Source organism: Tachyglossus aculeatus, chromosome 18 (assembly GCF_015852505.1).
Source record: "Tachyglossus aculeatus isolate mTacAcu1 chromosome 18, mTacAcu1.pri, whole genome shotgun sequence".
NCBI classification, from domain to species: domain Eukaryota; kingdom Metazoa; phylum Chordata; class Mammalia; order Monotremata; family Tachyglossidae; genus Tachyglossus; species Tachyglossus aculeatus.
Window position 1 is genome coordinate 24,632,868 of NC_052083.1, and position 16,698 is coordinate 24,649,565.

The 16,698-nt window shown below is 40.5% G+C and overlaps 1 protein-coding gene across 1 annotated transcript in view; it reads left to right on the forward strand.

The window, feature by feature from the left end:
* The window catches only part of HERC2 (HECT and RLD domain containing E3 ubiquitin protein ligase 2), a 319,306-nt gene that overhangs the window by 50,486 nt on the left and 252,122 nt on the right, over positions 1–16,698 (forward strand). Inside the window, exon 8 of the mRNA XM_038760185.1 lies at positions 3,251–3,422. Within this exon, the coding sequence (XP_038616113.1) occupies positions 3,251–3,422 (172 nt within the window). The remainder of the gene's footprint in view (positions 1–3,250; positions 3,423–16,698) is intronic.

The following is a 16,698-nucleotide window of genomic DNA, read 5'->3' on the forward strand; positions in this document are numbered from 1 at the left end:
TACCATTATTATTATTATTATTATTATTATTATTATCATCATCATCCAACGCTTAGAACAGTGCTTTGCACATAGTAAGTGCTTAATAAATACCATTATTATTATTATCCAGCACTTAGAACAGTGCTTTGCTCATAGTAAGTGCTTAATAAATGCCATTATCATCATCATTACTACCCAGCACTTAGAACAGTGCTTTGCACATAGTAAGCGCTTAGTAAATACCATTATTATTATTATCCAGCACCTAGAACGGTGCTTTGCACATAGTAAGCACTTAATAAATACTATTATTATTATTATTATTATTATTATTATTATTATTATCATCCAACGCTTGGAACAGTCCTTTGCACATAGTAAGTGCTTAATAAATACCATTATTATTATTATCCAGCACTTAGAACAGTGCTTTGCACATAGTAAGTGCTTAATAAATACCATTATCATCATTATTACTACCCAGCGCTTAGAACAGTGCTTTGCACATAGTAAGCGCTTAGTAAATACCATTATTATTATTATTATTGTTATCCAGTGCTTAGAACAGTGCTTTGCACATAGTAAGCGCTTAATAAATACCATTGTTATTATTATTATTATTATCCATCGCTTAGAACAGTGCTTTGCACATAGTAAGCGCTTAAGAAATACCATCATTATTATTTAATGAGAAAAGAGCACTTCTGTGGATTTTTGTTTTCCCTCTTACTAGAATTTCTTTAGTTTTAACTATCTCATGCATTATTTTTCCCCCCTTACTGAATTTCTTTCATTTTAGCTATCTCGTGCATTATTTTTCCCTCTTACTGAATTTCTTTAGTTTTAACTCTCATGCATTGTTTTTCCCCCTCTTACTGAATTTCTTTAGTTTTAACTATCTTGTGCATTGTTTTCCCCCCCTTACTGAATTTCTTTAGTTTTAACTATCTCGTGCATTATTTTTCCCCCTCTTACTGAATTCCTTTAATTTTAACTATCTCGTGCATTATTTTTCCCCTTCTTACTTAATTTCTTTAGTTTTAACTACCTTGTGCATTATTTTTCCCCTTCTTACTTAATTTCTTTAGTTTTAACTACCTTGTGCATTATTTTTCCCCCCTTACTTAATTTCTTTAGTTTTAACTATCTCATGCATTGTTTCCCCCCCCTTACTGAATTTCTTTAATTTTAACTATCTCATGCATTGTTCCCCCCCTTACTGAATTTCTTTAGTTTTAACTATCTCGTGCATTGTTTCCCCCCCCCTTACTGAATTTCTTTAGTTTTAACTATCTCGTGCATTGTTTTTCCCCTTACTGATTTTCTTTAGTTTTAACTATCTTGTGCATTATTTTTCCCCGCCTTACTGAATTTCTTTAATTTTAACTATCTCGTGCATTATTTTTCCCCTTCTTACTTAATTTCTTTAGTTTTAACTATCTTGTGCATTATTTTCCCCCCCTTACTGAATTTCTTTAGTTTTAACTATCTAGTGCATTGTTTTTCCCCCCTCTTACTGAATTTCTTTAGTTTTAACTATCTTGTGCATTATTCCCCCCCCTTACTGAATTTCTTTAGTTTTAACTATCTCATGCATTATTTTTTCCCCTCTTACTGGATTTCTTTAATTTTAACTATCTCGTGCATTTCCCCCCCCCTTACTGAATTTCTTTAGTTTTAACTATCTCGTGCCTTGTTTTTCCCCCTCTTACTGAATTTCTTTAATTTTAACTATCTCGTGCATTGTTTTCCCCCCCGCTCACTGAATTTCTTTAGTTTTAGCAATCTCTCATTTGGGCAAGAAGAAGCACCTTGACCAATTAGCTAGCACAAGCCTATTTTATTATCTGCTCCTTTCTTCTAGAGCATCAGCGCTTAGAACAGTGCTTCGCACTTAGTAAGCGCTTAACAAATGCCGTCATTATTACCATTCTTATTATCAGGACAGTCTGTGTAAGTAGCGAGAGAGATTCGAGGGCTGATTTAGGCCCTGGACAAGGCTATTATTATTATTATTATTATTATTATTATTATTATTATCAGGACAATCCATGTAAGTAGCGAGAGAGATTCGAGGGCTGATTTAGGCCCTGGACAAGGCCATCGTTATTATTATTATTATTATTATTATTATTATCAGGACAATCTACGTAAGTAGCGAGAGAGATTCGAGGGCTGATTTAGGCCCTGGACAAGGCCATTATTATTATTATTATTATTATTATCATTATTATTATTATTATTATTATTATCAGGACAATCTACGTAAGTAGCGAGAGAGATTCGAGGGCTGATTTAGGCCCTGGACAAGGCCAGCATTATTATTATTATTATTATTATTATTATTATTATTATTATCAGGACAATCTACGTAAGTAGCGAGAGAGATTTGAGGGCTGATTTAGGCCCTGGACAAGGCCAGCATTATTATTATTATTATTATTATTATTATTATTATTATTATCGTCATCATAATTATTATATCATTATTATTATTATCATCATCGTTATTATTATTATCATCATCATTATTATTATCATCATCATCATCATCATCATCATCAGGACAATCTACGTAAGTAGCGAGAGAGATTCGAGGGCTGATTTAGGCCCTGGACAAGGCCATCATCATTATTATTATTATTATTATTATTATCATCATTATTATTATTATTATCATCATTATTATTATTATCATTTTTATTATTATTATTATTATTATCATCATCATCATCATCAGGACAATCTATGTAAGTAGCGAGAGAGATTCGAGGGCTGATTTAGGCCCTGGACAAGGGCTCCGAGTCCAGGGCGAGAGTTCCAGTGATCGTATTTCAATCGTATTTATTGAGTGCTTCCCGTGTGCGGAGCACTGTACTAAGCGCTTATTCCTTTCGCCGCCCGTGCAACTCAGGACCGTGGAGCATCTTTGTATCTCTCCCGCGCTCTCTCTTTCCTCTCCCACTTTTGCCTTCGGGATTGCCCCAAAAACCCATTGCACTTGAGAGGTGGGGACGGATGTTGGGGGTTTTTTTTTTTGTTTCGTTCTTCTAGGTGGGGACAAGTGTTGTGGTTTTTTTTTGGTTTCGATCTTCTAGGTGGGGACAAATGTGGGGTTTTTTTTGGTTTTGTTCTAGGTGGGGACAAATGCGGTTTGGTTTTGTTCTAGGTGGGGACGAGTGTTGTGTTTTTGTTTTTTTTTTTTTGGTTTTGTTGTTCTAGGTGGGGACAAATGTTGTGGTTTTTTTGTTTTGTTTTGTTGCTTCAGCCAGATGCTGTCTGCCATCCTGTTGTTGCTTCAGCTGTGGGATAACGGAGCCAGGGAGACGGATAACGAGAGATCTGCCCAGGGGACCAGCGCGCCCTTGCTCCCTTTACTGCAGAGGTTTCAAAGCATTCTCTGTAACCAGGAGTCGCCGACCGCGCAAGACGACGTGCAGGTAGAGGAGACCGCAAAACCGCACGGCTCGCGCTGTCTCGTCTGACCTGACGTGCCCAAGCTCGTTTTTTTTGTGTGTGCTATATAATAATAATAATAAAATAATAATAATATATAATATAATAATAATTATAATATACTATAATAAAATAATAATATTATTATAATGTAATATTATATAATATTATTATTACCATTATAATTATTACCATTATTATCGCCATTATTATTATCGTCACACGTCTCTGTTCATTCACTCACTCAGTCGCACTGATTGGGGAAGCAGCGGGGCTCGGCGGAAGGAGTGCGGGCTTGGGAGTCCGAGGCCATGGGTTCGAATCCCGCCTCCCCCACACCCTCCTCCTCCTCACCAGTCGGATTTATTGAGCGCTTGCGGTGCGCAGAGCACTGTGCTAAGCGCTTGGGAAGTCCAAGTTGGCAACTTATAGAGACAGTCGATCGATCAATCAATCAATCAATCGTATTTATTGAGCGCTTACGGTGTGCAGAGCACTGTGCTAAGCGCTTGGGAAGTCCAAGTTGGCAACTTATAGAGACAGTCGATCGATCAATCAATCAATCAATCGTATTTATTGAGCGCTTACGGTGTGCAGAGCACTGTGCTAAGCGCTTGGGAAGTCCAAGTTGGCAACTTACAGAGACAGTCGATCGATCAATCAATCAATCAATCGTATTTATTGAGCGCTTACGATGTGCAGAGCACTGTGCTAAGCGCTTGGGAAGTCCAAGTTGGCAACTTATAGAGACAGTCGATCGATCAATCAATCAATCAATCGTATTTATTGAGCGCTTACGGTGTGCAGAGCACTGTGCTAAGCGCTTGGGAAGTCCAAGTTGGCAACTTACAGAGACAGTCGATCGATCAATCAATCAATCAATCGTATTTATTGAGCGCTTACGGTGTGCAGAGCACTGTGCTAAGCGCTTGGGAAGTCCAAGTTGGCAACTTATAGAGACAGTCGATCGATCAATCAATCAATCAATCGTATTTATTGAGCGCTTACGGTGTGCAGAGCACTGTGCTAAGCGCTTGGGAAGTCCAAATTGGCAACTTATAGAGACAGTCGATCGATCAATCAATCAATCAATCGTATTTATTGAGCGCTTACGGTGTGCAGAGCACTGTGCTAAGCGCTTGGGAAGTCCAAGTTGGCAACTTACAGAGACAGTCGATCAATCAATCAATCAATCAATCGTATTTATTGAGCGCTTACGGTGTGCAGAGCACTGTACTAAGTGCTTGGGAAGTCCAAATTGGCAACTTATAGAGACAGTTGATCGATCAATCAATCAATCGTATTTATTGAGCGCTTACGATGTGCAGAGCACTGTACTAAGCGCTTGGGAAGTCCAAATTGGCAACTTATAGAGACAGTCGATCGATCAATCAATCAATCAATCGTATTTATTGAGCGCTTACGGTGTGCAGAGCACTGTGCTAAGCGCTTGGGAAGTCCAAATTGGCAACTTATAGAGACAGTCGATCGATCAATCAATCAATCAGTCGTATTTATTGAGCGCTTACGGTGTGCAGAGCACTGTGCTAAGCGCTTGGGAAGTCCAAATTGGCAACTTATAGAGACAGTCGATCGATCAATCAATCAATCAGTCGTATTTATTGAGCGCTTACGGTGTGCAGAGCACTGTGCTAAGCGCTTGGGAAGTCCAAATTGGCAACTTATAGAGACAGTCGATCGATCAATCAATCAATCAATCGTATTTATTGAGCGCTTACGGTGTGCAGAGCACTGTGCTAAGCGCTTGGGAAGTCCAAGTTGGCAACTTATAGAGACAGTCGATCGATCAATCAATCAATCAATCGTATTTATTGAGCGCTTACGGTGTGCAGAGCACTGTGCTAAGCGCTTGGGAAGTCCAAGTTGGCAACTTACAGAGACAGTCGATCGATCAATCAATCAATCAATCGTATTTATTGAGCGCTTACGGTGTGCAGAGCACTGTGCTAAGCGCTTGGGAAGTCCAAGTTGGCAACTTATAGAGACAGTCGATCGATCAATCAATCAATCAATCGTATTTATTGAGCGCTTACGGTGTGCAGAGCACTGTGCTAAGCGCTTGGGAAGTCCAAGTTGGCAACTTATAGAGACAGTCGATCGATCAATCAATCAATCAATCGTATTTATTGAGCGCTTACGGTGTGCAGAGCACTGTGCTAAGCGCTTGGGAAGTCCAAGTTGGCAACTTACAGAGACAGTCGATCAATCAATCAATCAATCAATCGTATTTATTGAGCGCTTACGGTGTGCAGAGCACTGTACTAAGTGCTTGGGAAGTCCAAATTGGCAACTTATAGAGACAGTTGATCGATCAATCAATCAATCGTATTTATTGAGCGCTTACGATGTGCAGAGCACTGTACTAAGCGCTTGGGAAGTCCAAATTGGCAACTTATAGAGACAGTCGATCGATCAATCAATCAATCAATCGTATTTATTGAGCGCTTACGGTGTGCAGAGCACTGTGCTAAGCGCTTGGGAAGTCCAAATTGGCAACTTATAGAGACAGTCGATCGATCAATCAATCAATCAGTCGTATTTATTGAGCGCTTACGGTGTGCAGAGCACTGTGCTAAGCGCTTGGGAAGTCCAAATTGGCAACTTATAGAGACAGTCGATCGATCAATCAATCAATCAGTCGTATTTATTGAGCGCTTACGGTGTGCAGAGCACTGTGCTAAGCGCTTGGGAAGTCCAAATTGGCAACTTATAGAGACAGTCGATCGATCAATCAATCAATCAATCGTATTTATTGAGCGCTTACGGTGTGCAGAGCACTGTGCTAAGCGCTTGGGAAGTCCAAGTTGGCAACTTACAGAGACAGTCGATCGATCAATCAATCAATCAATCGTATTTATTGAGCGCTTACGATGTGCAGAGCACTGTGCTAAGCGCTTGGGAAGTCCAAGTTGGCAACTTATAGAGACAGTCGATCGATCAATCAATCAATCAATCGTATTTATTGAGCGCTTACGGTGTGCAGAGCACTGTGCTAAGCGCTTGGGAAGTCCAAGTTGGCAACTTACAGAGACAGTCGATCGATCAATCAATCAATCAATCGTATTTATTGAGCGCTTACGGTGTGCAGAGCACTGTGCTAAGCGCTTGGGAAGTCCAAGTTGGCAACTTATAGAGACAGTCGATCGATCAATCAATCAATCAATCGTATTTATTGAGCGCTTACGGTGTGCAGAGCACTGTGCTAAGCGCTTGGGAAGTCCAAGTTGGCAACTTATAGAGACAGTCGATCGATCAATCAATCAATAAATCGTATTTATTGAGCGCTTACGTTGTGCAGAGCACTGTGCTAAGCGCTTGGGAAGTCCAAGTTGGCAACTTACAGAGACAGTCGATCAATCAATCAATCAATCAATCGTATTTATTGAGCGCTTACGGTGTGCAGAGCACTGTACTAAGTGCTTGGGAAGTCCAAATTGGCAACTTATAGAGACAGTTGATCGATCAATCAATCAATCGTATTTATTGAGCGCTTACGATGTGCAGAGCACTGTACTAAGCGCTTGGGAAGTCCAAATTGGCAACTTATAGAGACAGTCGATCGATCAATCAATCAATCAATCGTATTTATTGAGCGCTTACGGTGTGCAGAGCACTGTGCTAAGCGCTTGGGAAGTCCAAATTGGCAACTTATAGAGACAGTCGATCGATCAATCAATCAATCAGTCGTATTTATTGAGCGCTTACGGTGTGCAGAGCACTGTGCTAAGCGCTTGGGAAGTCCAAATTGGCAACTTATAGAGACAGTCGATCGATCAATCAATCAATCAGTCGTATTTATTGAGCGCTTACGGTGTGCAGAGCACTGTGCTAAGCGCTTGGGAAGTCCAAATTGGCAACTTATAGAGACAGTCGATCGATCAATCAATCAATCAATCGTATTTATTGAGCGCTTACGGTGTGCAGAGCACTGTGCTAAGCGCTTGGGAAGTCCAAATTGGCAACTTACAGAGACAGTCGATCGATCAATCAATCAATCAATCGTATTTATTGAGCGCTTACGGTGTGCAGAGCACTGTGCTAAGCGCTTGGGAAGTCCAAATTGGCAACTTACAGAGACAGTCGATCGATCAATCAATCAATCAATCGTATTTATTGAGCGCTTACGGTGTGCAGAGCACTGTGCTAAGCGCTTGGGAAGTCCAAGTTGGCAACTTATAGAGACAGTCGATCGATCAATCAATCAATCAATCATATTTATTGAGCGCTTACGATGTGCAGAGCACTGTGCTAAGCGCTTGGGAAGTCCAAATTGGCAACTTATAGAGACAGTCGATCAATCAATCAATCAATCGTATTTATTGAGCGCTTACGGTGTGCAGAGCACTGTGCTAAGCGCTTGGGAAGTCCAAATTGGCAACTTATAGAGACAGTCGATCGATCAATCAATCAATCAATCGTATTTATTGAGCGCTTACGATGTGCAGAGCACTGTGCTAAGCGCTTGGGAAGTCCAAATTGGCAACTTATAGAGACAGTCGATCGATCAATCAATCAATCAATCGTATTTATTGAGCGCTTACGGTGTGCAGAGCACTGTGCTAAGCGCTTGGGAAGTCCAAATTGGCAACTTACAGAGACAGTCGATCGATCAATCAATCAATCAATCGTATTTATTGAGCGCTTACGGTGTGCAGAGCACTGTACTAAGCGCTTGGGAAGTCCAAGTTGGCAACATCTAGAGACAGTCCCTACCCAACAGTGGGCTCACAGTCTAAAAGGGGGAGACGGAGAACAGAACCAAACATACTAACGAAATAAAATAAATAGAATAAATATGTACTAATAAAATAGAGTAATAAATGCATACAAACATATATACATATATACAGGTGCTGTGGGGAAGGGAAGGAGGTAAGATGGGGGGGATGGAGAGGGGGCCGAGGGGGAGAGGAAGGAAGGGGCTCAGTCTGGGAAGGCCTCCTGGAGGAGGGGAGCTCTCAGCAGGGCCCCACATATCTGCTGTGTGACCTTGGGCAAGTCACGTCACTTCTCTGTGCCTCAGTTCCCTCACCTGTAAAATGGGGATTAAGACTGTGAGCCCCACGTGGGACAACCTCATCTCCTTGTGTTCCCCCCAGCGCTTAGAACAGTGCTGTGCGCATAGTAAGCGCTTAACAAATACCAACATTATTATTATTAATATTATTGAGCGCTTGCTACGTGCGGAGCACTGTACTAAGCGCTTACATGGTAGCGACGGTCCCGCCCGAACGGCGGGCTCACAGTCGAGAAGATCGTCATCCTGGAAGATCGGAGAAGATCTAGCTGCGTCTGCGTATGTAATGTCGCAAACATCGGTATCGCCGGTGTCTCTATATGGCATGCGTACACACACACAAACGTGCGTAAGCCTACAACTCTGTGTGTGTGTGTTTGTGTATACACACGTCTGTTGGAGAACACATCTATATCTCTATTGTCTCTATATAGCATGCCTACACACACACAAACATGCGTAAGCCTACAACTCTGTGTGTGTGTGTGTGTGTCTGTATATATGTGTGTGTGTTTGTGTATGCACACGTCTGTTAGAGAACACATCTATATCTCTAGTGTCTCTAGATAGCATGCCTACACACACACAGACATGCGTAAGCCTACAACTCTTTGTGTGTCTGTATATATGTGTGTGTGTTTGTGTATACACACGTCTGTTAGAGAACACATCTGTATCTCTATTGTCCCTGTATAGCATGCCTACACACACACAAACATGCGCAAGCCTACAACTCTGTGTGTGTGTGTCTGTATATATGTGTGTGTGTGTGATTGTGTATGCACACGTCTGTTGGAGAACACATCTATATCTCTATTGTCTCTATATAGCATGCCTACACACACACAAACATGCGCAAGCCTACAACTCTGTGTGTGTGTGTGTCTGTATATATGTGTGTGTGTGTGATTGTGTATGCACACGTCTGTTGGAGAACACATCTATATCTCTATTGTCTCTATATAGCATGCCTACACACACACAAACATGCGTAAGCCTACAACTCTGTGTGTGTGTGTGTCTGTATATATGTGTGTGTGTGTTTGTGTATGCACACGTCTGTTAGAGAACCCATCTATATCTCTAGTGTCTCTGTATAGCATGCCTACACACACACACACACAAACATGCGTAAGCCTACAACTCTGTGTGTGTGTGTCTGTATATATGCGTGTGTGTTTGTGTATGCACACGTCTGTTGGAGAACACATCTATATCTCTATTGTCTCTATATAGCATGCGTACACACACACAAACATGCGTAAGCCTACAACTCTGTGTGTGTGTTTGTGTATACACACGTCTGTTAGAGAACCCATCTATATCTCTAGTGTCTCTGTATAGCATGCCTACACACACACAAACATGCGTAAGCCTACAACTCTGTGTGTGTCTGTATATATGTGTGTGTGTGTTTGTGTATACACACGTCTGCTAGAGAACCCATCTATATCTCTAGTGTCTCTGTATAGCATGCCTACACACACACAAACATGCGTAAGCCTACAACTCTGTGTGTGTATGTGTGTGTGTGTCTGTATATATGTGTGTGTGTGTGTCTGGTGTGTGTGTGTCTGTATATAAGTGTGTGTGTGTGTTTGTGTATACACACGTCTGTTAGAGAACCCATCTATATCTCTAGTGTCTCTGTATAGCATGCCTACACACACACAAACGTGCGCAAGCCTACAACTCTGTGTGTGTGTGTCTGTATATATGTGTGTGTGTGTTTGTGTATGCACACGTCTGTTAGAGAACCCATCTATATCTCTAGTGTCTCTGTATAGCATGCCTACACACACACAGACATGCGTAAGCCTACAACTCTGTGTGTGTGTGTGTGTGTGTCTGTATATATGTGTGTGTGTGTTTGTGTATGCACACGTCTGTTAGAGAACCCATCTATATCTCTAGTGTCTCTGTATAGCATGCCTACACACACACAAACATGCGTAAGCCTACAACTCTTTGTGTGTCTGTATATGTGTGTGTGTTTGTGTATACACACGTCTGTTAGAGAACACATCTGTATCTCTATTGTCCCTGTATAGCATGCCTACACACACACAAACATGCGCAAGCCTACAACTCTGTGTGTGTGTGTCTGTATATATGTGTGTGTGTGTTTGTGTATACACACGTCTGCTAGAGAACCCATCTATATCTCTAGTGTCTCTGTATAGCATGCCTACACACACACAAACATGCGTAAGCCTACAACTCTGTGTGTGTGTGTGTGTGTGTGTGTGTGTGTCTGGTGTGTGTGTGTCTGTATATATGTGTGTGTGTGTCTGGTGTGTGTGTGTCTGTATATATGTGTGTGTGTGTTTGTGTATGCACATGTCTGTTAGAGAACCCATCTATATCTCTAGTGTCTCTGTATAGCATGCCTACACACACACAAACATGCATAAGCCTACAACTCTTTGTGTGTCTGTATATGTGTGTGTGTTTGTGTATACACACGTCTGTTAGAGAACACATCTGTATCTCTATTGTCCCTGTATAGCATGCCTACACACACACAAACATGCGCAAGCCTACAACTCTGTGTGTGTGTGTCTGTATATATGTGTGTGTGTGTTTGTGTATACACACGTCTGCTAGAGAACCCATCTATATCTCTAGTGTCTCTGTATAGCATGCCTACACACACACAGACATGCGTAAGCCTACAACTCTGTGTGTGTGTCTGTATACATGTGTGTGTGTTTGTGTATACGCGCATGTGTATGTTAGAGAACACATCTATATCTACAATGTCTATATAGCATGTCCACACACACGCACGCATACATAAGCCTACAACTCTGTGTGTGTCTGTATGTGTGTGTTTGTGTGTATACACACGTGTGTTAGAGAACACTTCTATATCTACAATGTCTATATAGCATGCCTACACACACACAAACGTACATAAGCCTACAACTCTGTGTGTGTTTCTGTATGTGTGTGTGTGTGTCTGTGTGTGTGTTTGTGTATACACACATGTGTATGTTAGAGAACACATCTATATCTATAATGTCTATATAGCATGCCTACACACACACGAACATACATAAGCCTACAACTCTGTGTGTGTGTGTGTGTCTGTATATACGTGTGTGTGTGTGTGTGTGTTTGTGTATACACACGTCTGTTAGAGAACCCATCTGTATCTCTAGTGTCTCTGTATAGCATGCCTGCACACACACAAACATGCGTAAGCCTACAACTCTGTGTGTGTGTGTCTGTATACATGTGTTTGTGTTTGTGTATACGCGCATGTGTATGTTAGAGAACACATCTATATCTACAATGTCTATATAGCATGTCTACACACACGCACGCATACATAAGCCTACAACTCTGTGTGTGTCTGTATGTGTGTGTGTGTATATACACACGTGTGTTAGAGAACACTTCTATATCTACAATGTCTATATAGCATGCCTACACACACACAAACGTACATAAGCCTACAACTCTGTGTGCGTTTCTGTATGTGTGTGTGTGTATCTGTGTGTGTGTTTGTGTATATACACACATGTGTATATGTTAGAGAACACATCTATATCTACACTGTCTATATAGCATGCATACATACACGCAAACATACATAAGCCTACAACTCTGTGTGTGTGTCTGTGTATATGTGTCTGTGTGTGTTTGTATATACACACATGTGTATGTTAGAGAACACATCTATATCTATAATGTCTATATAGCATGCCTACACACACACACAAACATACATAAGCCTACAACTCTGTGTGTGCGTCTGTGTGTGTTTGTGTGTACACACATGTGTATATGTTAAACACATCTATATCTACAATGTCTATATAGCATGCATGCATACACGCAAACATACATAAGCCTACAACTCTGCGTGTGTGTCTGTAAAAATGTGTGTATACGTGTATGTGTGTGTTTGTATATACACACGTGTATGTTAGAGAACATATCTATATCTATAATGTCTATGCAGCATGCCTACACACACACAAACATGCATAAGCCTACAACTCTGTGTGTGTGTCTGTACGTGTGTGTGTCTGTGTGTGTTTGTGTATACACACATGTGTATATGTTAGAGAACACATCTATATCTACAATGTCTGTACAGCATGCCGACACACACACAAACATACATAAGCCTACAACTCTGTGTGTGTGCGTATACACATGTGTATATGTTAGAGAACACATCTATATCTACAATGTCTTTATATAGCATGCATACACACACAAACATACATAAGCCTACAACTCTGTGTGTGTGTGTATGTGTGTTTGTGTATACCCACATGTGTATATGTTAGAGAACACGTCTACAGTGTCTCTATAGCATGCCTACACACACACAAACATCCATAAGCCTACAACTCTGCGTGTGTACGTGCGGAGCCCGCGCCTGGGTTCTAATTCCGGCTCCACCAACTTGTCTGGTGGGTGACTTTGGGCACCTCAACTTGCCTTCTCTGGGCCTCAGTTTACCTCATCCGTAAAATGGGGGTTAAGGGGGACAGCGACTGTGTTGAGCACACTTATCTTGCATCCGCCCCGGCCCTTAGAACGGCGGTTGGCCCGTAGTAAGTGCGTAAGAATCATTCAACGTTTATTATTATTATCATCACACTTTTGTGTATATGTTGTGTGTGTTTTGTATATATGGAGGAGCAGCGTGGCTCAGTGGAACTCTATTTATTACTCTGTTACTTATATTAACACTAATATTAATATCAACACCAATTTTAGTATTAATACTACATGCTAATTTAGTACTAATAAATTCAACACTAATTTTAATATTGATACTAATTAGTATTAATACTAATACTTAAAATATTGCTTATTTTATTTGTACATATTTATTCTACTTATTTTATTTTGTTAATATGTTTTGGTTTGTTGTCCGTCTCCCCCTTCTAGACTGTGAGCCCGCTGTCGGGTAGGGACCGTCTCTAGATGTTGCCAACTTGGACTTCCCAAGCGCTTAGTACAGTGCTCTGCACACAGGAAGCGCTCAATAAATACGATTGAATGAATGAATGAATGAATGAATGAATGAATGAATGAGCCCGCTGTCGGGTAGGGACCGTCTCTAGATGTTGCCGACTTGGACTTCCCGAGCGCCTAGTCCAGTGCTCTGCGCACAGTAAGCGCTCAATAAATACGATTGAATGAATGAACGGGCCCGGGCTTTGGAGTCAGAGGTTGTGGGTTCGAATCCTGACTCTGCCACGTGTCTTCTGTGTGTGACCATGGGCAAGTCACTTCACTGCTCTGAGCCTCAGTTCCCTCATCTGGAAAATGGGGATGAAGATTGTCAACCCCAGGTGGGGCAACCTGATCACCTTGTATCCCCCCCCAGCGCTTAGAACAGTGCTTTGCACATAGTAATAATAATAATAATAATAATAATTGGCATTTGTTAAGCGCTTACTATGTGCAAAGCACTGTTCTAAGCGCTGGGGAGGATACAGGGTGATCAGGTTGTCCCACGGGGGGCTCACAGTCTTAATCCCCATTTTACAGATGAGGGAACTGAGGCCCAGAGAAGTGAAGTGACTTGCCCAAGATCACACAGCAGACATGTGGCGGAGCGGGATTCGAACCCATGACCTCTGACTCCAAAGCCCTAGCTCTTTCCACTGAGCCACGCTGCTTCGCGCTTAACGAATACCAACATTATTATTACTACTATTATAATTATTCAGTGCGAAGCACCAGTCTCCTAGTCAGAAATGAATAATGGTCATAATGTTGGGTTGCAAGCTGATATAACTACCCCAGCGCTTAGAACAGTGCTTGGCACATAGTAAGCGCTTAACAAATGCCATTATTATTATTTCTATTATTATTATTCATTACAAAGCACCAATCTCCTAGTCAGAAATGAATAATGGGCATAATGTTAGCTTGCAAGCTGATATAACGACCCCAGCGCTTAGAACAGTGCTTGGCACATAGTAAGCGCTTAACAAATACCATTATTATTATTTCTCTCATTATTATTTATTACAAAGCACCAATCTCCTAGTCAGAAATGAATAATGGTCATAATGTTAGCTTGCAAGCTAATATAACTACCCCAGCACTTAGAACAGTGCTTGGCACATAGTAAGCGCTTAACAAATACCATTATTATTATTTCTCTTATTATTATTCATTACAAAGCACCAATCTCCTAGTCAGAAATGAATAATGGTCATAATGTTAGCTTGCAAGCTAATATAAATACCCCAGCGCTTAGAGCAGTGCTTGGCACATAGTAAGCGCTTAACAAATGCCATTATTATTATTACTGTCATTATTATTCAGTACAAAGCACCAATCTCCTAGGCAGAAGTGAATAATGGTCATAATGTTAGCTTGCAAGCTAAAATAACCACCACAGCGCTTAGAACAGTGCTTGGCACATAGTAAGCGCTTAACAAATACGATTATTATTATTACTACTCAGTACAAAGCACCAGTCTCCTAGCCAGAAATGAATAATCATCATAGCAAGCTAATATAGCTACACCAGTGCTTTGAACAGTGCTTGGCACATAGTAAGCGCTTAACAAATGCCATTATTATTATTACTATTATTATTATTCAGTCCAAAGCACCAATCTCCTAGTCAGAAATGAATAATTGTCATAGCAAGCTAATATAACTACCCCAGCGCTTTGAACAGTGCTTGGCACATAGTAAGCGCTTAACAAATACCATTATTATTATTACTGTCATTATTATTCAGTACAAAGCACCAATCTCCTAGTCAGAAATGAATAGTGGTCATAGCCAGGTAATATAACTGCCCCAGCGCTTTGAACAGTGCTTGGCACATAGTAAGCGCTTAACAAATACCATTATTATGATTACTATTCAGTACAAAGCCCCAATCTCCTAGCCAGAAATGAATAATGGTCATAGCCAGCTAATATAACTACACTAGCACTTTGAACAGTGCTTCACACATAGTAAGCGCTTAACAAATGCCATTTTTATTATTACTATTATTATTATTCAGTACAAAGCCCCAATCTCCTAGTCAGAAATGAATAATCGTCATTGCAAGCTAATATAACTGCACCAGCGCTTTGAACAGTGCTTGGCACATAGTAAGCGCTTAACAAATGCCAGTATTATTATTACTGTTATTATTATTCAGTACAAAGCACCGATCTCCTAGCCAGAAATGAATAATGGTCATAGCCAGCTATTATAACTACCCCAGTGCTTTGAACAGTGCTTGGCACATAGTAAGTGCTTAACAAATGCCATCATTATTATTACTGTTATTATTATTCGGTACAAAGCACCAATCTCCTAGCCAGAAGTGAATAATGGTCATAGCCAACTAATATAACTACCCCAGCGCTTAGAACAGTGCTTGGCACATAGTAAGTGCTTAACAAATGCCATCATTATTATTACTGTTATTATTATTCAGTACAAAGCACCAGTCTCCTAGTCAGAAGTGAATAATGGTCATAGCCAGCTAATATAATTACCCCAGTGCTTTGAACAGTGTTTGGCACATAGTAAGCACTGAACAAATGCCATTTTTATTATTACTATTATTATTATTCAGTACAAAGCACCAATCTCCTAGTCAGAAATGAATAATCGTCATAGCCAGCTAATATGACTACCTCAGCACTTTGAACAGTGCTTGGCACATAGTAAGCGCTTAACAAATACCATTTTTATTATTACTACTATTATTATTCAGTACAAAGCCGCAATCTCCTAGCCAGAAATGAATAATGGTCGTAATGTTAGCTTGCAAGCTGATATAACCACCCCAGCGCTTAGAACAGTGCTTGGCACATAGTAAGCGCTTAACAAATACCATTATTATGATTACTATTCAGTACAAAGCACCAATCTCCTAGCCATAAATGAATAATGGTCATAGCCAGCTAATATAACTACCCCAGCGCTTTGAACAGTGCTTGGCACATAGTAACCGCTTAACAAATGCCATTATTATTATTACTATTATTATTATTCAGTACAAAGCACCAGTCTTCTAGCCAGAAGTGACTAATGGGCATAATGTTAGCTTGCAAGCTAATGTAACCACCACAGTGCTTAGAACAGTGCCTGGCACATAGTAAGTGCTTAACAAATGCCATTATTATTATTACTATTGTTATTATTCAGTACAAAGCACCAATCTCCTAGTCAGAAATGAATAATCGTCATTGCAAGCTAATATAACTACCCCAGCACTTTGAACAGTG